We start from the raw sequence: 25,245 nt of genomic DNA on the forward strand, positions 1-25,245 counted from the left end.
ATAACAGAGTGAGGTGTTTCACTATGGGAATCGCCTCGGCGTGACCAACTACGGAAGCTCCAATGACACCACGTCTGTCTATGACAGACCTGTCGAGCCGTGCTCAGGGCTCCGCCCCCTCGTACTAACACGGCCGACCAGCTCCTCCTAACTCATTCCAAGCAGATTTCTTTCCGTGCCTAAGCAAGGAGGGAAGTGTTGGTGAAACACCTCACTCTGTTATCAAAGAACCAGGGATTACGTTAAGTAACTCAACGTTCTTTTTCTAACTTCGCTCGGTGTTTCACTATGGGAGATATGGCCCACTCCCGGATTGCGCCAGCTCCCGAAGCTACTCTCCAGTGCTACTCCAGGATCTCAGGTCGAACCTGAGGCACCAGAATCCAGCACCGTCTGAGCCAGGGATGACTGTGCAACATCCAGCCGATAAAACCGGACAAACGTGTGCGGCGTAGCCCAGCTTGCTGCCGCACAAATATCCTGGACTGATACACCTCTGAACAACGCCCAGGATGTGGCCACACCCCTAGTGGAGTGTGCTCGGAGTCCCGGGGGGGCCTGCCAGCCCTTACAGCTATAAGCCAGAGCTAAGGCCTCTACAATCCAATGAGCTAGTCTCTGGCGTGATACGGGCCTGCCCTTGTGAGGGGAGGCCCAGGAAACAAACAGCTGATCCGACTTCCTGAATCCAGCTGTTCTGTCAACATAAGTCCCCAAGGCCCGGACAGGGCACAAAGTGTTCAGCCTCTGCTCCCTCTCGGAAGAGAATGGAGGGGGGTGAAAAGCTAGGAGCTCTACTGTAGGGCACCTGTATGATGTTTCCAACACTTTAGGGACAAAGGCTGGGTTAGGCCTCAGGAGTGCTTTAGTGAGTCCCGGGGCCAACTGTAGACAAGAGGGGTGAATAGACAGAGCCTGTAATTCACTAACTCGCTTGGCTGTGGTTAGAGCCAACAGCAGAGTGGTTTTAAGAGAGAGAAACTTCAACCCCACTGCCCCAATAGGCTCAAAGGGGTGGTGGGAGAGGGCATCTAAAACGACTGACAGATCCCATAAAGGGACCAGTGGTCTAGAAACTGGGAGCGTTCGACGCGCTCCTCTCATGAAGCGACCTACAAGGGGGTGCTGCCCAGCAGGTTTATCACCAAACCCCACGTGGCAGGCTGAAATAGCTGCTAAATAGACCTTTATAGTGGAAAAAGCTTTCCTTTTGTCCAGCAAGTCTTGAAGAAAACACAACAGCTCCACCACTGAACACTGAAAAGGGATAATCTGCTTTTCATGGCACCACTCTTCAAAAACACGCCATTTACTGCTGTAAATGGAACGGGTGGAGGAGGCTCTGGCATTCTGAATGGTTTCAATAACCTTCGGAGGCATGCCTGCTGCCTTCAAATTCCACCTTTCACGGGCCAGGCCCAGAGAGCAACCTGGTCTGGATGGGGATGGTATATCTCCCCCCGCGCCTGAGACAGAAGGTCCCTGCGGATGGGGAGTGGCCATGGCTCGTCCACCAGAAGCTGGATGATTTCTGCTATCCAGTGTTTGGATGGCCACCGTGGAGCTATTAAAATCAGAGACAGCCCCTGATCCCTCACTCTGATCAGTGTTGGGGAGATCAGGCTGAGGGGAGGGAAAGCATACAGCAGAGTTTTTGGCCAAGGATGGGCCAGCGCATCCACGCCCAGTGGCGCGTGTGCGTCTGACAGGGAGAAAAACAGGGGGCACTGTGTGTTTTCTCGCGAGGCGAAGAGATCTACGGCAGCCCGGCCGTATCTCTGCCAAATCTGCTCCACCACCTGTGGGTGAAGCCTCCATTCTCCGAACAGTGGATTTCCTCTGGACAGGAGGTCCGCCCCCCTGTTCAGAATTCCTGGCACGTGAGTTGCCCGAAGGGAGAGGAGCCGAGTGCTGCTCCACATAATTATTTCCCTGGCTAACCTGTGTAGCTGCCGGGAACGGGTGCCGCCCTGGCGGTTGATATAAGCAACTACAGTGGAGTTGTCTGTTTTCACTAAAACATGTTGACCCCGGAGATACGACAGAAAATGCCGTAAGGCTAGGAGCACCGCGCGGAGCTCCAGCACATTTATGTGATTCAGAGTGAGTCTCTGTGACCAAACGCCATTCACTGCTCTGCCCATCATAGTTGCACCCCAACCTGACAGGGATGCATCTGTGGTCAGCGTCACCCTGGATGATACTGCCCCGAGCGGTACCCCCGCCGCGAGAGCTGTCGGGCTCCTCCAGGGCCGGAGAGCCGCAATACACGGCTGCGTTATTTTTACACCACGACTGAGATGTCGGCGAGGGCACAGCTGCAGAGAAGCGACCCACCGCTGAAAATCTCTCATCATAAGCAGCCCCAAGTGTACCACCGATATCACCGAGGCCATGAGGCCGAGGAGGCGGAGACAGAGTCGGAACCGCACGACTTTCCCCAGCTGAAAACGGGAAAGACAGTGAGTGAAGGATGCGATCCTCCGCTCTGAAAGTGCGATACGATAAGAGATGGAGTCTATTCTGAGCCCCAGATACTCTGTAAACTGTGCGGGTTCCAAGTGGCTCTTTTCCAGGTTGATAGTGAACCCAAGCTCCGTGAGGTGATTCACCACCACCTCGGAGTCTTTGATCGCCTGCTCGCGCGATCGTGAGCATATTAGATAATCGTCTATGTAAGAAAATATTCTGATGCCGCTGTTCCTTAACGGAGACAGCGCTGCCTCCACACATTTGCTGAACACCCTCGGAGCTAAGGATAGCCCGAATGGGATAGTTTGAAACTCGTACGCTACGCTCTGATAAGCGAACCTGAGATATTTCCTGTGTGGAGGATAAATGGCGATGTGAAAATATGCGTCTGATAGGTCGATTGTAACAAACCAATCGCCTGTGTGAATTGAGCGACAAAGCGTCTTGTGTGTGAGCATTCTGAACGTGTACTTTCTCAAATGCTTGTTTAACACACGCAGATCCAGAATAGGACGGAACGTCGCTCCGTCCTTTTTCGGGATGAGGAAATAGCGGGAGTAAAAGCCCTGCTGAGCTTCTTCGCTCGGAACCGCTCCGATCGCCTGTTTGTGTAACAGGGAGGATATTTCCTCCTCCAGCACATTCGCTGAATCGCGACTGGCCACAGAAGCTAACACTCCGCCGAATCTCGGTGGTTTTGCCGCAAACTGTAGTCTGTAACCATGGGAAATGGTTGACAAGACCCAGGGATGAACTGCGCATGCGCGCCACCGCTCCAGCCGCTCTGCGAGCGGGCCTCTGAAGAAGCGGTAGCGTGACGTCACCCCTGTCTCCCGGAAGGAGTTGGGGCTCTCCCCCTCGGGAAGAGCGTGAGCTCCCCCCGCTGGGAACAAAGACAAATTGCAGTGATTTTCTTTTGTTTTTATTTTGAAACTGGGGGGACATTCTGCCCTTGGCAAACTGCCTGGCTGCAGAAATGCACGTTTTATTTCTTTTGTTACCCCCAAACCACAGTGAAGTGTCTGGTGACTGGGCAGTGCTTGGTGACACAGACAGAGTGTTTAGAAGTGTTTGGTGACACTGCGCCATTTGTCCACAAGTCTGTCCTCCCTGAACTGGAGGAGGAGACTGAGAGGGTGCTCCTGGTGAACTGGAAACTTCCGGAGACCCTGAACTTTGGAGTGATTTGGTTACCCCTTCTAACACCTTCCTTCTCTTTGGGGAAGAAAAGAGGGGTGACACAGAATGCTGCAGGTGTGCTAGGCTGACCGCTTCTTTTTCCCCTCTCCGGGGTGTGACGGCTTGTTCTTTGCAGCAACTGCTGCAAAGGAATGCTTGCCCCAAGGTCTTCGGTTCTCTACCTTGGCCTGGTGGGCACCCTGCTGGCCTCCTGCTCCTCTCTGCATTCTGACCCCACTCTGTCTCCCTCTCGCAGCTGCTGCTGTTGCTGCAAAGCCAGCTCTTGGCACCTGCTGGGGCTGAGAGTTAGGTTTTCTGGGTAAGCAGAGATTGAATGCTTCACCCTCCTGCTTTCTGCGGGTGCTTGTTTCTCTCATTCTCTCCAGGGCTGGGCCAAAGAGACCCTTGGTTGGGTCATAGGCTGCATCCATGACCTCAGCCTTCTGAGCATCACCCAGGCCTGACAGGTTTAGCCACAAGGCTCTCTCACCCGAGACTGCAAGGCCCATAACGCGACCACACCCTTGGACTGCTCCCCTGGAGGAGCGAAGCATGAGATCATTAACCACGCAGATTTCATCCCAGAGGGCTGGGTTCGGGGAACCCGAGTCAAGCTGACGGCCCATGTCTTCCAGAATTTCTGCCTGATATGCTGATAGCAGTGTGACTGCATTAAGCGAGCACACTGACTGTGCAGCATATTTGTATGTCCTTTGATAAATAGATGCCGTGAGGCGATCTATCTTGTTGGGCAAAGAAATGCTAGAAGAAGCTGAGATTGCCCTGCGGTTAGGGTGAAGGTGATACGCCACTGAAGGCTCCACTGCTGGGGGTTCAGTCAGCCCCAGTTCACCCATCCCCTGGATCTCAAGCTTAGAGCAGCCCTTGGTCGGAAGCTTGCTTTTAAAAGGGCTTGACCAATAGCGACTCATTTCTTTCATGCAGGCTGGGACTGCTGGCAGAAGCTGCTTTGATGGCGGCAAGGCTGGTGGGAGCCTCTTGCCGTCATACAAGTCACGTTCTGCCCCTTCGGCATCCTGGGCGGCTGGCCATGGGATGCCTAGCTTGGCAGCAGCCCGTTTACAGACCTCGTACAAATTGCTGTCCACCAGGGGTGCAACTTCAGCCCCACTCGGTGGCCTGGACTGCTGGGGAGGAAAGGTAGAGTCATCCTCCTGTTCCTCATCCATGTCCTCCAGGTCGAGGAGGTCGGAGTCGGCATCGCCCTCCGCGTCCTCGCCACCCGGCTCGCCCACGTTTTGATCGAGGAGGTCCTCGAACGATGGGGGCATGAGCGGGGACTCTTCTTCCATCATGTCCGCCCAGCTTGTGGAGGCTCGCGGATGACGGATATCGCTCGTAGCAGTAGCAGCCGACAGGCAGGGGTCCTGACTGTTCGTTACTGCTACTCTCAGCCTCCTTTCCAGGACTTTCTCTGGCATCAAAGCACAGTGTGGGCATCCCTGAGGGTCCGCCAGTGAAGCCTGAGCATGCTTGGCACCCATACAGACGATGCACATTGGATGAGGGTCCCTGCCCGAGATGGTGGCACCGCATGACTCGGGGCACGGGCGGGATGCAGCCTCTTTAGCCTTCGGCTCCGACCTTTTGGCGGGAGTAGGAGCCGTAGACATGGTTAGCGGAAAGGGGTGAGACTAGGCTACACCAGGCTCGTCTCGACACGTTAGCCCGTAAGTAGCTAGGACTAGCAGCGGGTGTTAAATCCGATCTAGTCGCGGCGGGAGTCAGCTCGTCGTGACACGTTGGCTGCACTCCGCTAGCCAATATCGTTAGCAACTTAATGCTAACCGAACCCTACGTCGACCAACAAGCTAATGCTAGTGAGACGCTAATGTGGTTCGTGGCCTGCTAACAAGTTAATGCTAGCCGGACACTGAACGAACAGCTCGCCGTAACGCGTTAGCCCGAGTCACACAACGTCGGCTACCTCGCTAACTAAAACCAGGAACCGCTGGGACAGCTCGCCTGACGCGGTTGCTGTTCCACAGTGCAACTCTAAGTACACTTCTTTCGAAGGACTTACTCAGCACGATCCAAACTGGAACCGGAAAAACTGCGTTCGGCGACGTACTCCTACACGGGACGCCTGAGAACTGTTAAGCAGCTAATCAAGTTAGCCTGGATGCGCTGAGGGAGCTCAAAGTAGTTTCTCACGGGAAGAAAGCGAGAATGAGTTAGGAGGAGCTGGTCGGCCGTGTTAGTACGAGGGGGCGGAGCCCTGAGCACGGCTCGACAGGTCTGTCATAGACAGACGTGGTGTCATTGGAGCTTCCGTAGTTGGTCACGCCGAGGCGATTCCCATAGTGAAACACCGAGCGAAGTTAGAAAAAGAACCCTGTCATCCTTCAGTGTGTAACACATACATGGTGGCAGTGATCAAAGACCATTCGCTTTGGTCATTCAGCACTTAGTGAGGCTTACTCCTTTTAAATATATTGGTTCCTGAGGGGTGTCCAGCAACTTATTCTCAGGCCAGGATCCCCGGTTCCCCTCTGGGACCTGGACCTTATCATTGGCGCCATTCAGTGGTCTCCTTTTGAAGCACTGTAGGTCACTGACCTGAAATGATTGTCCTTGCGGCTGCACCTCATTGTTTTGTAATTTTATTTAATTTAACATAGAAAGAAAGCATGTCTTATTTTCTGTACTTGATATTTAAATAAATTGACTGCATCTGCGTTTAGAAAATTATCCATGAAACTAACCATACCTATGAATGCTATCCAGAATTGCATTCACAGGCTACTTTGCCTTGTTTAGTAAATTTGGCTCCTAATGTCCTTGTTTCACTTACATTATATTGTCAAAAGTATTCACGCACTTGTCCAAGTCATTGAATACAAGTGCTCCGATCACTTCCATGCCCACAGTTTTATAAATTCAAGCATCTGGGCATGCAGACTATTTCCACAAACATTGGTGGTTGCTCTCAGGACCTCAGTTAATTCCAGTGTGGTACTATGGCCAGATGCAACCTGTTCAACAATCATGAAATTTCCTTTTTTCTAAAATATTCCATACTCAATGTTAGAAGTGTTATAACAAAGTGTAAGCAATTGGGAACCACAGCAATTCAGTCATGAAGTGGTAGGCCAAGTAAAATCACAGAGCGGGTTCAGCAGATCCTGAGGCACATAACGCACAGAGGTCTCCAGCTTTCTGCAGAGTCAATCACTACAGCTTTCAAAATTCATGTGGCCTACAAATTAGTTTAAGAACAGTGTGTAGAGAATTTCATGGGACAGGATTCCAAAGCTCAAAAGCTAACATCACAAATGCCCATTTGGAAGAATGAACAAAAATTCCCATAACACACACCCAGACATCATGGAAAGCCTTTCCAGAAGAGCCGAAGCTGTTATAACATCATATTATAACTGTTATAATATGATGTCGCACTGGGTGGGGCGACATCATATTAAGCCCTATGGATTTGGAAGGGATTGCATGTGAAGGCAGTTGAGTGAATACTGTTAGCCAGAGGTGGGACCAAGTCATTGTTTTGCAAGTCTCAAGTAAGTCTCAAGTCTTTATCCTCAAGTCTCAAGTCAAGTCTCAAGTAATGTCAGGCAAGTCAGAGTCGAGTCTCAAGTCACTGGTGTAAAAGTCCGAGTAAAGTCACAAGTCTGAAATTTTGAATTTCAAGTCCTTTCGAGTCTTTAAAAAAAAAAAAAACGAAAGAAGAATGTTGCAGTTATATGCTAAATGTAAATATTAGACCATGTAATTTTTAAATCTGTGTTTTTCTCAACACATGACAAAATAGTGAACTTAGAAAATATACACAAATTGTGAAATTGCACCTCTTTAAAATGCAGCTCAATTAAACCTAGCTCCAAGAATAATTTTCACCGACAGTTCTGAGATAAGCTGCATGTTATTCTTGGATGCGGTTGTAGGACCGGCTTTAAAATCGCATGACAAAAATATCATACATATTAAAAAAAACTGCATCACCAACGTAGCCTGGACAACATTTGCTAGTTAGATGAAGTCAGCTATCTCATTGTAGCATATTTATATGCATATTTATAATTATATGGTTCTTGGAGTGAGTGCATACACTCATGAAGTTTAGTAACTTCAGGTCACTGCAACAAGCCCAGGTACAGTTTACCGCCGGATGGGTACAGGACCTTGAAATGCACCGTGTAGAACGAAAGACCATCGTACGTATCATAAGTTTACCAGTCTCACAAATCGTCTTCATAAATACACATTCGTTAACCGTTTATTAATAGGACCTTTGAGCTCAATGGTAATTAATTACTAGTGGAAATAATTTCTGGTACGCATTACAGAAATGTAGCAGTGACAATAATATTGTATGCTGTAATCGTACTGGGCAATTAGTGATACAAAAACCTGTTTTACCCTGTGAATAAAAGTATATGTTTTTGTCAATGTACCATGGTAATAACAGAAGCGAAACGCAATATTGTATCAGGACAATTCACTATTTATGCACAATAAACAAAGGAGCATAGCGCGACAATTTCTGTTCAGCGCCAGACTTGCTTGTAACCTATATCACTAATTATGTTATGAAAATGACACATTAACTACAACAGAAGACTTGCCTTTGTGGAAATGCTTGGAGCAGACTAACCTGTGAGCTGGAGTGTTCTGGGACGTTATATTTGGTCTTTGAATGGCTGCAATCCAGGCCATCCGTCGCCTGTTTGTCACTTCGGAAACATGGCTCGAACAATTTCTCTTCGACGACGTAATCCGATAACAACCGATCTCTTTACCCGTCGGCTTCCCGTGGCTGTCATGCGACCGGCTATTGCAGTTAATAATACAACAGCTTCTTGACATTTTTGTGTTTCTTTTTATCGCTGTGTGACTGATTTCAATTGAAAGCCTGCGCGCGCTAGTACCTCTTGCCACGAGTTCCCAGAATCCTTTGCGGTTTTACCCCTGAATGATGTCACATTTTCAATCTCTATATAATATGCATGTTAAATTTTATATTTGGGGTGAAATATCAAGTCTTTTCAAGTAAACCGGTTCAAGTCCAATTCAAGTCCCAGGTCATTGGTGTAAAAGTCCAAGTCAAGTCACAAGTCTTAGAACATTTTTTCAAGTCAAGTCTAAAGTCATAAAATTAATGACTCGAGTCTGACTCGAGTCCAAGTCATGTGACTCGAGTCCACACCTCTGCTGTTAGCACTATAGTGTATTTGGTATATCCAGATGAATATCTTATAATTAAGCAAGTTTAAGGCTAGAATACAGGAAGGAATAGGACTCTGTGTGTATTCATTTTGTCAGCAGATTTTGGTTTAGTTTATTTTGTTTAAAATGTAATTCAGTTTTAGTCGACGACATAGCACAAGATTATAGTAGACTGAATCTAAAGTTGATTCAGTTGACTAAAACATAAAGTGTAAAAGTTTGTTAAGACAATTGCTCCACACGGTTTACAAAGATCTGAGGCAGAAGAGAAGGAAAGTCACCAACTAATCACAAATCACGAATTATGAAGCACAAGTCCACAGGAGCTGTGAGAACACTGACGTTAGTGTAGTAGTGTAGTGTACAGTAGTACAATCATCCAGCGACGAGAGGATCTGTGTTCCAGCCTCAAATAGTGCTCCCGGTGATGACAGGTGATTGTTGTCAGGTGTGTGTGTGGGCCAAGGGCGGGAGCCCACAGTGAGCTCCGCCCAGGCAGAGAGGGAGAGAACAGAAACAGCAAATGTAGCCTTGTGGGGCCGACCGGGCAGGCACGGAGACCATGACACCTCCAAAGCAGAGATATTTTGTTATGTTTCCATGGGCCCCCCACCCCATAACCACACAAATGCCTTCAAATGTCACTTTACTGCACAAAGACATTGCTTCTGATTGGATCACTTCCAAAAAAAACCCCAAGTTACTACGCTTGAGGTGCTTGTCTTAATTTTTTTTTGTTATACTAGAAAACCAAAATATTTGAGGAAAGGTTTGAAACCATGACTATAGATTAAAGAGTTTTAATGAAGCACACAAACCACGGACTCACCACACGTTTTGAAAGTGCCCACTGTTTTTCTGAATAATAACCTTTATTGAAGATGTTTGTGAAGTAGATCAATAAATACTTTATATACAATTAATCAAAAAATAGGTTATCATCAAAGTAGTTTGCAAGGGTACATGTTATCATAGGACAATATTGTATACATTGTATGTTGAATGACAACAAAAGTCTGAATTTAACTTAGTTTGTAACTGAACCAAGGATAAATCAGTCCTGTCTTTCATTCTGCATAATGCATATGAATGTAGGGTCAATACCATCATTTCATAAAGTCAAATCAAATCGCAATGATCCCTATAGTGCTGGATCTTGACAGAGTATAATAATGTCATTTTAATGTAAATTAATTAGTAAGAAATCAATGTTCAATAATTTCTTTAAATAGCAGGGACCTGCAGAGAGGTTTAAAGGGGCGGGTGCTCAAAGTTAAAAAGGGGCACATTGAACCAGGCTGAATAACAACAACACACATTCATCAAGAATCTAATATGGGAAGGGCAGGGCTGTGTTGATCTGAGACTGTAGACATTAAAAAGTCCACAGGAGAGATGGTAGCTGATTAAACAAGTGTCATGAGATAATAACAAAATGCAAAGATTGGTGACAGCGCTTGGAACCATAAGGCAACGAAAAACTGTGACATAAACTCGGCTCTGCCATGTCTGGACAATGTTATATCATGAGTAATATTTTTTTAAATCCAGCTAAATAAAACACACACATGCACACACAGTGACATTTTAGACCTTCTTCAGAATACTGTATATACTATGGGCATCCTTACATTATTATTCATTACTAGAGCTACAATAATAAAGCAATGAGGAGGGGGAAGTAATAAATATGAAATAATGTATTTATGATGATTCCATTTGTTTCACTATCCACTCTGTGCAGGGCAAAGCTTATTACATTTTTAAACTGTAGAGATTACAATCATTTTACTGCTGTAAAATCCAACTTTTGTCTTATTTAAAATATAAATCTAATATAATCTGCTTCTTAATGTATGTTCTTTAAAATACAGCGTGTGTTTTTTAATATATTATAATTATAATAATTATTATGTGGACATGCATATTAGATCGTTTTTTAGTGAAATATAATCCCTCCAGAAAGGCAGGAAATGCCCAGAAACTTACTTTAAAACTAAATATGTTCCCTAAAACGGTGACAGAGCTACAGACCCATGACAGCCTTACACAGGTAGCCAGCAGCTGTGACCAGCACTACTTGTGCAGTTAATAAAAGGACAGGTAATGTTTGTCACGCTGTTGCACACACAGCACGCTCGTTTGTTTCAGTTCGTCAAATTGCCACAAGACAACTTACCAACGTGTACGTAATAAGCTAATACTCCTGTGTGCTACACACTACAGTGTGCGCTGTACACCTACTTACTGGTTTTGTCGCATCAGTCTGTGTCTCTGAGTTAACTTGTGTTTCTCCTACAGCTCCGGACCGCAAAAAATGCGCGTGCTCTTTGTGAGCTCGTTCCCGGCTCGTAACCAGCGCGTTCTGCCGTCGAGGGCGATCATTGGTTAAATGTGATCATGTGACTGATGCAAGCCAGATCCTTTTATTTAGCAAAACTATGATTAATAGTTAAATATTATTGTTGAGGGGCACAGACAGGACTCCGCACGCACACACACATAAAAAATAAATAAATAAATAAAAAAAATTTAAAAGTTGCCTCAACAAAAGGGCACTTTGGGCACTCATCAGGAAAGGGGCGGGTGCTCAAGCCCCTCTAGCCCCCCCCTCTGCACGTCCCTGTTAAATAGTAGCGTTAGCTAAGTGAAATGAAAAAACCAAAACACTACTGAGCTATAGCTTGGAATTAGCTTAGCTTAGCATATTGGAATCAGGGGAAAACAGCTAGTGTGGCACTTAGAAAAATTAAAAAACACAGACTGAATAAAAACAAAAGTGGCATGAGAGCTCTCATGAAAAAGAAGCAAAACTTTTAGGAAAAGGTCCTGTTGCCTTGCACTAATGTTGGACTGGACCCTGTCTCCGTTGAGTTTCTACACAGGCTAACAATAAATCAACTGGTGAACAATGATGCTAGTATTTTACCAGGCTTCATAAAATGCAATTCCAATAAGTCTGGGAGAATGCTAAATCTCTGAGCGTCTGTAATAAAGTAAAGGCAATCCAAATTAAAATTCTACACAGAGCTCACATATCACCTTCTCCACGCCATAAATACAATTCTGACCTTTCTCCGCTGTGCCCTAAATGAAAAATAGAGGTGGGCAACCCCACGCACTGTCTATGCACCTGCTGCAAAACACAACAATTTTGGTGTGTCAATGCAACCCATTGTGCATGTTACTTGGAGTGGCAAACGACAAAATCAGGGGGAAGTTTGGAAAGCAGCTCTACGCACTGTTAACATTCTGTGCTAGGAAATGTGTCCACGGCCCCATCTAAGACTCAGTGGCACCGGACAGTATTGGAATATGTATATGTGTCACTAGATTTCTTAACATGCAAGTTACATAGTTGGGACAAAAAGTTTAATAAAATATGGGACCCATTTATGGCGTATGCCAGTTTGGATATTTCTGCTATTTTCTCACGGGCCCTGGTACAATGCAAGCAAGTCACTGCTGTTTTACATATGTGTATTGTTAATTGTATCTCATAATCAAAGTGTCTGGAATTTCCATTTATTTATTTGTATTCTTGAGCCGGGTTGTTTGTTTTGTTTGGTTTTGGCTAGTTTGTTTTGTCCTGTTATGTTGCTTTTGTTTAATGATGGTGTCAGTATAAAGCTTAAAACTCAACAAATACATGGAAGGAAAAACAATTATAGCATACTAAGTGCAAAAAAAAAAAAAAAAATGCAATTCCAATGAAGGCCACTGGATGCTAGATACAAAACCATTCTTGGCCGCAGCTGACGAACGTTCAAATAGCACAGAATCTTCTTAAAGATGGAAAATAAATACTTTATCAATTACTAAATAACATTACTAAAAGTATACTGGTTGTTATGTTGGAAATTATTGCTTCATTATTGCAAACCAATAAGTTTTGAATGTAATACCATGTTACATACAAATTTACTGGCTCATTAATCTGCTAGCATTTGATAGCTAAAGCAGCTGGAGACACAACAGACAACTTATCATTCACCTTATACTATTTTAAAATCTGCCCAAAGTCCACCATCTGAGGTGCACGTGTAATTGGTGCACTGTAATATAAAATTCACTCATAGCCTTGCACTCACTGTCCAATGACAAAGTTTACATTAGCAATAAGCTATAACAGCGTTTAATTATTTTCTTCAGTTTTTCAAAGAATTCAGAGAATGAAAAGTTTAAGAAATCCACAAAACTATAAAAGGGGCTTTAATATTTTTTTCCAGCTTGAGTCATTGTTATCAGATGTAGTTTGTTTTTAAATGGAGCTTTGGAGTTTTGGTTTATCTTCGAGCTCTAGCTGTTTCCCCCTGCTTTCAGTTTTTATGCTAATCTAAGCAAATTATATATTGCATTGATCACTGTGCTGAACATACAGACATGAGAACATCACCCTTTTAGAGAGACAAATATTCCTTCAAAGGTCTTTTATTTAAGACATTTTATTTGTCAAAGAACAGATTCAAGCAACAACAGTTTGGGGATAATCAGATAATTGTTTATACTGTTGCTTTTTTCTAACATTAAAGTGTAAAATCTTAATATACCAATGTACCGCATCCCAACAATCCGTAAGCATTGTTCCTTTAATGGTGCTAGACGACAATGTGTATAATGTACAAAACACAGCCTAACACCTGTGGTTATATGCACTTAATGGCATTGCTTTGCATTGATCCCTCTGCTTTCTGAGATGTTACTTTGCACCGAAAGTTCTCAGGATGTGAGCACAGCGTTAAAAACTGTACAAACTGCTGCTGGACGGTAACTGTTGAAGAACTAGAAAAATATTCTGGTGGCTCAGCTTTTCCAGGGGTGCTGTGGTGGCCTCTGCCAGGTAAATAAAGAAAAGTTCATATTCAGTGTAGAGAAACCAGGGTGGAGGTGTCAAGCGAGTTACCAAAGGAATAAGTGTGGGGGATGTTGAAAAGGCCAGCAGGCGTCTTATCTGTCCATTAAACACACACATACATTGGAGTCTTCAGATAGAAACCTCGTATTCTCTGGATTCCTGTGAAGACATTGCACGAGTTTGGTCAGCACTCAAAGCAGTCAGAAAACTAAACCAGTGTACACTTTAAAATGGCAGGACAGCATGTTACACAAACATGATGGACAACAATGGAAACAATTATAGTTTTTAAATTATTAATAAAAAAAACAATAAATGAGCAGAGGAACTTTAAAAATGCAGATAATTTTATAGAGATGCACTACATCAGCGGTCCCCAACCCCCGGCCTCGGACCGGTACCGGTCCGTGAGTCGTTTGGTGCCGGGCCGCGAGAGTTGAGGCTCAGGTGTGAAATGTGTGGTTTTCAGGGTTTTTATGGGTTTTCAGCATTATTTTGTTATCGTTTTTATCGTTAACTCGGTTTTCCTGGGTCTTTTCACGTGTGTTATGAATAAATCTTCTTTTTTTCAGTACCGGTACTAGTTTTATTTTGTTGTATTTATCCGCGACACCTTAAAGGCCGCTGCACTACATGGAACAAAATAATACTCATCAACTCTTCTCTGTAACAGAGTCTGAGCTTGGTTCACCCGAATTGTAAAACTCAAAAACCAGTTCAATTTGTTGTTATCTATGATCCACCTGACCTTTACTCACAGTTCCTCTCAGATTTCTCAGACTTTTTGTTTGATTTAGTGCTCCAAATAATTGTGAGTGATTTTAACACCCATGTAGATGCTTAACAATGACAGCCTCAACACTGCATTTAATATATTATTAGACCCAATTGGCTCAACAGCTCAACCACCACTTTAATCACATTCTGGATGATGTTTTTGTCATATGGCTTATAAACTGAACATTTGTGTTTCTCTTTTGTCTGATCATTTCTTAATAACATTTAAATTCACAATAATGGGTTCCACACCACAAAGGCACCCTTATTGTAGATGTTTTTCTTGAAAAAAGGAGTGTGTAGCCCTATAAAAAAGGCTCTCTGTAAATCTAAGACATTGATTGAAGAAAATAGGTTTCACTTCAGCGCTGTAGCCCGGCTGACAGACAGTCAGAGATCTGGCTGCTAAAAATGGAGCAAAGTAGAAGTGTAATAAAGCTTGAAAGAAATCCTAGTACATGTACCTCAAATTTGGTCCTTTTGTGACCAAACTGTTATATAGATAGAACAAATGTGCCAATATTTTAGAGTATTTAGGCAAATGAATTCACTTTTGATACACAAATGAGTATTCAGGAAGTATAATCACAAGAGTATTTCACAGGAGGATCGAGGACTGACTCACCTCATTGTTCTTCAGAAATCGGAAGCATGGAAGGTGAACAAAACAGCAACTTAGACACTAAAGGAACATCCTCAGTTGCCATATGTTATTGAAGAACTAAGTGTTGAAAGCAAACGTTTGTTCTTATTTATTAATCACAGGTATGTTACTGTTGCTTCTCCTAAAGGAGATGGTATACTGAAAACTTGGGATGTGTGATCAATATATGATGTTTTTCTCTGACAGTGTCATAGTAGCAACTTTCAGTAGATCTTCCACTCTTGGATTTGATTCAAATCATCGTGGAAAACTTTGTGGTGCTGATGACCCATATTGCATTATTCAGAGATACGCAGCCTGCTATGTAGCCTTACCTTACTAATATAATAAGGGTAGATAATATTAAAATAACATCCATCAGTATACCACAGTACAATGCAAGTGAACCACAAAGTGGTTCTAAATGAATGGAGGGCCATTAGATTTGATAGCGTAACAGACTGACAGCTGTGGGGAATGTTGACTCACCATTGTCTCATAAACTGAGTTATAAAGTGTAGACTCTCCAGTGATATTTTCATATGGTAAGTTGGAGTACAGAGTGAGTCTTAGTGGCTTCCTCTGGAACCTGAGCACATAGAGAGAAGCACACATCAATTAAAAGGAGACAAAAAGAATTAAAAAACAAGAAAAACCCAACAACACTAGTTTGTTAAAACAGCTACTGTTTTCATAAGCAAGCGCTTATAGAGATGTATGTGCATAAAGAACATGACCTTACGTGCTTTAACTGAAAAACTTTATTTTTTACCAAACTCTCATTACTAATGATTATCTTCCACAAAACCCCAATTCAGGTATAAATTAGAAGTGTGTGTTTGCTTTCTGCACCAGTTTGAGGCCACACTCTGGCCTTTTGCTCAACATTGTTCTAAAATCCATGATACTAATTCCTTGGCAGGTCCTTTCAGCTAAATATATTTTCATTTGCTTTCAGTGCATCCCAGTCAGACCAAAGCCCCCCAAATCTCCTTATTTGTGACAGAGTTCAGAAATTTATGTTACTAAAAGCTTGCATGCACATTGCATGACTCTGCATTTGCACTGATTCTCTCATTGCATGACAAAGAGAGGCTGTAGTATTACTGTGCTGGAAATAAGTGCTTATTCCAAAAATTGTAAAGATTATGCTGTGTATATTTAAATTCTTTTCTCTAGTCATAATGTAATTTATTCTTTTTTTTCCAGCAGCATTTGTCAACTAATTTGGACATACTTTAAAAAATAAAGGTAGAGCCCAATGATGAGGATGAGGAAGAAGGTGATGGAGATGAAGACAGCCAATGCTACTTGGGCTCCTTCCATCCTTAGGTCTGCAGTAGGTACTGTTGGAGAAAAAAAAGATTGTGAAGGTTTAACTTTATTTGCAGCATTTTCATCATGAATTCCTGATTCACACTGAACAGTTGATATTAAGATGGGCCTACTACTTAAAATCTAGAAAGCAGTGATGTGGTCATTAATATAAGATGATAATACTGATGAATTCCTCCTCCTCCTCAGAAGCTTCATCTTCCTTTACTATTGGAGTCCTAGGGTCAGAGCCTTTTAGTCTTTGTGAAGTTTGAGAGATTGAGATTTATCTTCATTGATGGGCCTCCATGTCTTGAAATAACAATATACTTGTTTTGTTTTATTTGGTTGCTTTAATATGGATTCATACATTGACTGAATTAACTTATTAAGACCCAGAGGTTTGCCTGCTAACTGGAACCCAACCAAGTGATCACCTTGTAGAGCTGACTCCAATATTACCAGTGGTTTGCAAAGTAACTACCAAGGCAGAAAGTACAGTAATATACGTTTTTCAAATGACAAACTGTGATTTGATGTCTTTAGTTTTATTATACACTCTAAAAATTACAAAAAATGCAAAAGCGTTGAAATAATAGGTCTGTTAATATGTTTGACTGCTATTACACACCTTTACACATATAGTTGAATTCCCCTCCAGTTGCCTTTATTTTTTTATACAAATTATGATTATATATTGCATATATATTGGAAATATTTCTAGCACAAATGATCCTTTAAACTGTTCATCCCTGATGGTAACTCGTTGTGTGCAGGTAGAATCAGAAAGTTTATACAAAGACTTTTATCTCTGTAGGTAAACTTACCAGCTACTCTGTGCTTATCATACTCTGTTGGGTGGGCTGAGAATACAGAAAGAATGAATGTTAAATAAAAAACAGCAAAAGAAATTAAGAAAATACTTAATAAGGTACCGTTTGGCTGATTTAACTTTAATTTTATTGACTATACCACCAGATACACTCTGTCAACAGTGATGAAAGTTTAACAGAATAAAACTTCTTGACTTGATTACATGAAAAATTACATGTGCAACTACAGCCTAACTGAAGGAGACATTTTGCAAGCACAGTGAATACTTTTTTTTATCAACATTTTTTTTTTACTTGCAATCATATATATGCATAATGTTCACAGTTTTGTGGATTATTATGAGTTTAATTCTATTTAAAATCGAATCTATCAGCTTACAATTTTCCTGGTTGGTATGTTAATTAATTTAATCTCATCTATCTAAATAAGTCAGCTCCCTTAAAGTTTTCCAGTTAAATTGCTTAAGAAGTGAGCTTTTGATTGTTTGGGCTACCTGTAGTATATCAGGATTTATTTTTTTTAATATTTTTTTTATAAATCAGGTAAAAATAAAAAACTTACTGAAGTGCATTTGGATATACTCCTTATTACTTTATTGTACTGTACATTGCAAAGATTACAGTACAGAATCCAAATGGCAGAAAACTCGCAGGATGATATTGCAAAGGACCAGATGAGATGCAAACACAAGGGCAGAGAGGCTACACCTGGGAGGACAGCCGAAACTATTCAAGACAATGAGACAATGTACGAGAATGGGAAAAATCATTACCAAAATAAACCTGGAAGCACAGAGCAGGAACTATAATTGTAAGGAGATGTATTTTGTTTACTGAAATGTAATTTGTATTGGAATTATTATAATTTTGGTACAAAATGCAACAAAGGGTTGTTGAGACCCTTTTTCTGCTCAGATATACTGTACCGTTTGCAATCAGAAAACAAATAAGTTCATTATTTTGTGCATATACAGCAGCTTCACTGTGCAACCTCTGAGACTCCTCTAGTAAAAGCAAATTACAGATGCATACTCTCACTGGAGTCCTGATAGGTCTCTCCTGCCTCGTGGTTGTTTGTTTAACATGTCCTTACTGCACCCTGTATCCCTGAGTTGCCTTGATCAAACAGCAGGCTCAAGGTAAAGGCTGCCCTTTTGTTATTTTAGCCTCCAGACTGGAACAACCTTCTCCAAATTGTCAGGACAAAAAAAATCAATTTGAAAAAAGACAGTTCTTTTTCATCTATGGCCTTTCACTGTGATTGATGTGAGTTTCTGCTTTTCCAAAACATACTTTTTTTTTCTTAAGATGATCTGTCTTTCAGTCTGTAAGGTTTCATCATGGTCACGTTAATGTCATCTTTCCAGATCACGTTGCTATTCAAGGTTCATTAATACCTTTTTTTGCATTTTTTCTTTGACTTTTGTATGTTTTGAATTTGATTTAATATGGAATTTACATTTCCAAATATAACCTTTTTGCTTCTGGCTTGGCCACAACCAGTTTTTCTGAGCTGTTTTCCTTCCCATGATCTTAAAAAATGAATTGACAATGTAGAAACAAGTCGTGCTGCAGTTTTCTACCTTTGCAGACAGGTGGCAGCCCACTCCACTGGGACGGGTGTCCAGGAACACAGTAGAGAAGAGGTTCACCCAGCAGCTGATGGCCATTCTGGCAGGAATAATGCAGGGTCTCTCCAGCCTGGAAGTGGAGCTTATTAGAGCTGGGCATCCCATAAGTGGGGGTTCCTGGATGATTGCAAGGCTCGAAGGTCTCAGCTGAAGGCAAAGTAATAAAAAATTATGGTCACAACTGTGTAATTAATTAACTCCATGGCAGGTCACAGAGTTGTTGTTAATTAGTATTTCTAACAGAATGCCATTATTTAATCAGCGGGACAGGTGGAAAATTATATTGTCAAGATTTCAATTAAATTATGTTGGTTATTCAGAATCTGCAAAGAAAGACAGCATCTATTATTGTAACAGCATCACTGTCACTCTTACGATATTCACTAATAACTAAGAAATGACAAAATTTCTGTCCTGATGGGAGTTGTGTCCTCCAGGATGACAGTACCACCATTCACAGGACACAAGGTCTTAATTAACGATTTGAAAATGATGAAAACGAGATGAATCATATCCTGTGTTCTTTGTATTCCCCAGGTCTAATTGGAGATTTAATACACACTGAAGCTTGTTTGGTCTGGTCAGGTGTCCTGCTTGGGTTCTGGTTTTAAACAAAATTGGGTCATTAAATTTAGCATTGATGAAGTTAGTTAGAAATCTGTAAAAGTGCAGTGAATGTCTCTATTTCTATGACTAGGATATTATAATCTGAATAGTAAAAGACTTAAAGTAGTAGATGATACTAGTTCAGACAATTTTAAAGAAGGCCTTCATACCAGTTTGAAACTAATAAGCAGGCTTAATACTTTCCGTGTAGATAAAGCTTATATTTAGGGTTGGATCAGGTGACCTTGGACCATCGTAGTTATGTTGCCATAGGCTGAGGCTGCTGGGGGCTTCCTATGCTGTGCATTTCTTTTTTTGTATTAATACATATTTATACACTACTATTACATTTACTCACTAGTAACTATGCAATTCTGACTCTTTCTCCCATAGAGTACATTTGTCCTGTCTCCCACTGCTCTCTTTTTCTTTCATTTCACCACCAACTGGTCACGGTAGATGGCTGCCCTCGCTGATCCTGGCTATGGCTGACGTTTCTTTCTGGTAAAAGAACGTTTTTCTTTTCCAGTGACATCAAGGGCTTGCTCGCAGGGGGCAATGTTGGGGTTTTGTCCTGTTATTTAAGGGGATTGTATATGAAAGATGGACATAATGTTGCAGATGAGCAGTCCAGAGTTCACTGGTATGATGCAGAACATTTGCATTTGCACTGTTTCTCTCATCTGTACCTTGGGCCTCACAGTTAGAGAGCTGACTTCTGTCAATGAATGCTACATACACTGAGTGGTCTTCCAATGGACTTGTGTGTTTCTTAATAAGAAAGGTAAGAAAATCCCAGAAAGTTGATTCTGTTCATCTGGATGCAGCATTTTTCAGTGAGGGTGTTTCTTCACTCATCAGAATGACTTCTTCAGTCTCAGCTGACAGGTGACAGCAGTTCTCCACAACCTTATAAGCAGTGTTGCATAATTACTAAAACTAACTCCAAATGTCTAACAGTTGTCACAACCACAACAACAACAACAACCTCATTTGTTATTAAAATACAAATTGTGATGATCATTGATCAATGCTGATTACTACAAAGAGAGTTGGGGAATGTCTGCAATCACATCTGTCCATCAGAACTGTTTTCTGTCATATCCAACAGGCCTTGCAATACTATATTATCCCAATAGATCATTGCTCTTAGAGTGCCTGGTTTTTTTGTGTTTCCTAAAATTTCCGAAATTAAAAGTAGGACCAAAGGCACAGCCGTTAGCTCATGTCTTGTGAAGACTGATGCCCTCTTTACTTTTCATTTTAGGCTTTTACAGTTTTTTTTTTAATTCACAGTTTATTTATAAAACTATAGGCTCTCATTAAAAGTGGCACAAGTACAATGGCTACATGCAGACCCATAAGACAGAGCTTACATATAAAGCTTACAAATACCTTCACACACCAGAAAAATCTCCTCATGAAGTCTGTCTACTAATTTCAGTCATCTACAGTAATTATTAAAAGGGAAGGAAAAGTGTGTACGTACGCAGGCATCTAGGTAGCTTCTGGCTCCACCTGGGGCCTGATGATCCCCGACTGAAGCAGGTTAGCAGGCTGTTTCCAGACAGAGTGAAGCCCTTGTTGCAGATATACTGAATAGTTGAACCTACGGTGAAATGAGTACCTGACAGCACCCGTCTGCTATGCTCCACCTTTCCAGGGTCAGTACAAGACACCACTGGGAGGACAAAGAAACAAAGATTGGTCATTACTGACCAACTACTGACCAGCATCCCAGAAGTGCTCATTGGGGCTGAGGTTAGGACTACAGAGAAGCCATTCCATAATCTCTACTACAAATTCTGGAGCTTGTCCCTGATAAACTCTGCTCTGTGGGGGCGAGTGTGGAGTTGAGATATGGGATTACCACTGGTTGCAGAATCTCATCTTAATAGCTCTCCTCATTGAGGTTGCCTTTAGTGATTGTTTTACCAGTCAGGGAGATGTCGTCCCACACCATCACGTCTTCTCTACTTTACAGCCTGTCTCTGATATTGTAGTTACAACTTTGCCTTCAATCTGGAGATAAGAGAAGGGCTCACTCCAAATAATTCTGCAGATTGGTTTTGTGGAACACCAGCTTGAAGTTGCACTGTGACACAAGCCCTATCAAGATCATTCAAACATGGCATGCTTGAAGCAGACATCAAGTGACCACTGTAGCAGGGTCCATGCTCACAGGTGGTCCTAACCTGGGGTGATAATCTAAAATGTTTGGAACTGGCAGAGAAGATTTGGCAAGTTTTTCATAGGTGCTGCTCAAACCATAAATGTATTTTTCACTCACAGGTGCTTTAACGCAAGGAGTCACTGCTTTCCTCTGTTTTATATTCTATATGATTAACGGATTAATTAGACAAAAACACAGATTAACAGTGAGACAGTTAATTGTTTATCACTAAATACAATTTTTTTAGCTGTAGCTCATCTGGACTATTGAATTTTGACCTATACCAATTTCTCACCTCTTTCACAGCTCGGGAGATCGCCGCTCCAGGTGAGGTCCCACTGGCACATGAGTAGTTCGGAGCCTACCACCTGATAACCAGGGTAACACTGGTAAGTCACTACGGTGCCCTGAACCAACTCAGGGTGAGATGTACTCTTCCAGCCATTAGAGATCTCAGGGAGCTCAGGGCAAGTGTCATTACGAGCTACTTCTGCAGGAGACAGCAAAAAGAAGAAGACAAAAATCTGATGGATGTAAGGTTCGACTGAAAGGTGCTTTACAAGACTTTAAAGTTCTTTCTATCTTTTACTAATGTCAGTTAATCAGTCTCTCTACCTTTTTATGGCCTAATTATGGCTAAAATAATGTTTGAAGATACTGTTTTAAATCCAAAATGTCCATGTAATGTGATATTTTTGCATAACTTGGAGAGAAACTGAGAGTGTTTAGCTAATACATTAGTAGGCAATTTTTTGGCCCTGCTCAAGATGTATGGATGAATCTTGTAACTCTGGGTCAGTAGTGATTTTTGTGCTTGAAAAAACCTAGTGGTGGTGGGTGGCATTCCTATAACAACTCCATTTAGTACTATGTTCCTGCAGTAGTAAATGTGTTAGTTCTTTGGAAATTAAAGTTATCTAAACCTATTGTGGAAAAGTTTCTGATAGGACTGGAATCACCTGGTACACACATGCTCCTCAGAAGATTTCACTGTAAATAAAATGATCTGTCTTTTTTTTTTTTTTTTAATTGTCCATTTAAATTTGCTTTATGCTTCTCACCTTGCAAAAACAATTAAACACTGTAAACTTAAAGCCACTTTACTGATGATTTCTATTCTCATTTCTTGTCTATGCAACAAGAAATAACATTGATTCTTATAACATAAAAAAGTATTATACATTGGTATTGTTTTCATATGTTAGACAGCTGTGTGCTGCTGTGTGTTGAGCAACATTATAAAATTTTACAGAGACATTAAAGTATGTATGAGGTGGACTCTAATTCCTATTGTGCACAAAAGAACATGCAACCAGCGAATTCTGTGCAGTGTCATTCTACCATTTGGTTGGTGGTTTGTAGATGTGGCTCATAGCACATAAAACATCTAAAACCTGAATATCTTAATTTGTCTTCAAAGCTTAGACTCAGTTGTTGACAGTATTTTCCATCATTTTAAATGACCTGTTCTCTGGGCAAACTGCCATACCTGATTGCTTTCCTCTGCTCATTCCTACATAACAGCACTCTTCTTAGGAGTCTAATTTCACCAAACACGCCAACGTAATTGCATCTGGGCACTAGACAAGCAGAATTCTCCAACACCTGTCTGTTTTGATGTCTTGTGTTTACATTACTCCAACATGTTTCATGAACCGATTGTAACAAGCTTTCCCTTTCCTTTGCTGGTAATCTGTATTCCGTAGCTTTCCTTTTCCTCTGAATTTATTAGCTCTTATCAGATAAAGTGTGGTCGCTGTGGCATGGTGCTGCACTAATGACACATTCTGTCCAAAACTAGGGATGGCCTCTCATTGCTTCCATTTTAGGTGCCATATCAGCAAAAATGAATTCAAACTTTTTCTTTTTGCCCAGCTTTTTGCTTAATAATAAATATGTGTTAGAGGAAATAAGTATGACGCTGCAGCTGCAAAAATGCATTGACAGGAGCGTAAGTTTTGTGGGTGATCCACTAAAAATGCAGCAACATCATTGCAGTAATGACAAGCATTCTACCCACTCCTGAGATGAGACACATAGAGGTGTTTTGCATTGTGTAGTGATCCCAGTGTCAAAATGTGACTAAAAACCTGAAACACTGCAAAACCACTACAGGTTTCACTTAAGGTTTAGCTTTCAGACAATGTCATCGTTTGAGTTTAAAGAAAAACCTTCAAAACCAGTGTACAATGTATCTGGTTTAAAATTCACATGTGGAATATGGCAGAATGAATATGAGCTGAGGCACAATTGTGCCTAAGACTTACCAAAGAAGTGGACCACAAAACCATTTCCATAGCCATAGACATTAGTGGCAGGGTCAGACTGAAACTGGATGGTGACATCTGCAGTGGAGGTGTAGAGCTTAAAGCGGGACTTTGATCCTCCATACTGACCCAGCAGTTTGGCTGTAAGGTCATCCCCATCATAAAAGGTCAACAGGTCATTCTTCCCGATATTTAACCTGAAACAAAAATACAAAGAATAAAGTTTTATCTCTGTTAGTGATATTTAGTATTTTATTCTTTTTTATTTATTTTTTTGAAGGTACTTCATTCCTCCTCTCTTTGGCCTCACCTTTAAATTGCACCTTCTCCACGATAGATTTCCGACAGAGCTTAATGTTAATGGTAGGCCTCATAATGTGCTCATACATTTTTAAAATGACAGCAATTACTCAAAGAGAGTGAAGACAAATGTGAGCCACACAAAGGTTACATATTACTAATGTAGAGTATTGCATTATTCATCAGGGGCAGCATAGGTCTGGTTTCTCACTGCAGAGAACAACATCAAGATTTTAATGTGACATTAGTCTAAAGTAAAGTCGTGGTTGATGAACAGAAAATGCGCACTTAAAGTTCACAGTAGACTGAAAGTAAAGCTGCGACTTCTTTTTTCGGCTGCTTCTTTTGGGTCACCACAGATCATCTTCCTCCATCTCATCCTATCCCTAGCATCCTCCTCTGTCATACCAACCCTCTTTCACTGTATCCACGAACCTCCACTGAGGTCCTCCATCCTGGAAACTCCATCTTCAATATCCCTTGTCCAATATATCCACTATACCTCCTTTGCACATGTTCAGACCATTTCAGCCTTGCCTCTCTATTTTAGTTTTTCAAAACACTCAACCCATTTCTAATTCTGTCCATCCTCGTCACTCCTAATGAAAATCTTAGCATCTTTGACCCTGCCACCTCCAACTTGGCCTCCTGTCTCCAGACTATACTTCCTTTCATTCTTGCTCCTATCCTTTTGACACTCATCTCCACCCACCTCACCCTAGAGTGGGTACAGTGCCCTTGCTTCCTCACCTCGCTTGTGCACTGTACATTGCTTTGAACTGTGCACAACACTCTGCATTTAAATTTATCTACCTTCACTATCTCTACTCCTTACATGTTCACCATTCTTCCTTTGAATACTTTCCTGTTGTTCCTCATTCCACCATCATGTCTCCTTGTCCCCTTGTGCTTTACAAACCAAAACTAGTGGATTCTTCCTTTTCATTGCAGCAAGTCAGTAATAAAGCTTGGCCCTGACTCATCGAAGAATTA

General features: G+C 42.0%; 3 protein-coding genes across 3 annotated transcripts in view; all 3 read right to left on the reverse strand.

Annotated features, from left to right (window-relative positions):
• Nucleotides 1–1,345: 1,345 nt before the first annotated feature.
• Nucleotides 1,346–3,561, reverse strand: LOC146618247 (uncharacterized). The gene is made up of 2 exons (XM_085371476.1): nt 3,552–3,561; nt 1,346–3,511 (listed from the first exon to the last, which is right to left on the reverse strand). The coding sequence occupies exons 1-2, from the start codon at nt 3,559–3,561 to the stop codon at nt 1,392–1,394; spliced, it is 2,130 nt and encodes a 709-aa protein (XP_085227602.1). The 3' UTR covers nt 1,346–1,391.
• A 170-nt stretch (nt 3,562–3,731) lies between these two features.
• Nucleotides 3,732–5,733, reverse strand: LOC146618248 (uncharacterized). Its single transcript, XM_085371477.1, has one exon. The coding sequence runs from the start codon at nt 5,283–5,285 to the stop codon at nt 3,732–3,734; it is 1,554 nt and encodes a 517-aa protein (XP_085227603.1). The 5' UTR covers nt 5,286–5,733.
• Nucleotides 5,734–13,801: 8,068 nt separating this feature from the next.
• The window catches only part of sez6b (seizure related 6 homolog b), a 241,983-nt gene continuing 230,539 nt past the window's right edge, over nt 13,802–25,245 (reverse strand). The window contains exons 10-17 of the mRNA XM_085369986.1: nt 23,953–24,149; nt 21,981–22,175; nt 21,002–21,193; nt 18,859–19,053; nt 17,270–17,305; nt 16,366–16,474; nt 15,618–15,717; nt 13,802–13,867 (exon numbers count right to left, since the gene is read on the reverse strand). Of these exons, the coding sequence (XP_085226112.1) occupies nt 13,838–13,867; nt 15,618–15,717; nt 16,366–16,474; nt 17,270–17,305; nt 18,859–19,053; nt 21,002–21,193; nt 21,981–22,175; nt 23,953–24,149 (1,054 nt within the window). The 3' untranslated portion in view covers nt 13,802–13,837. The remainder of the gene's footprint in view (nt 13,868–15,617; nt 15,718–16,365; nt 16,475–17,269; nt 17,306–18,858; nt 19,054–21,001; nt 21,194–21,980; nt 22,176–23,952; nt 24,150–25,245) is intronic.

Source organism: Diplotaxodon limnothrissa, linkage group LG14 (genome assembly GCF_057381915.1).
Source record: "Diplotaxodon limnothrissa isolate DT_005_m linkage group LG14, D_limnothrissa_male_GT1.1, whole genome shotgun sequence".
NCBI classification, from domain to species: Eukaryota; Metazoa; Chordata; class Actinopteri; order Cichliformes; family Cichlidae; genus Diplotaxodon; species Diplotaxodon limnothrissa.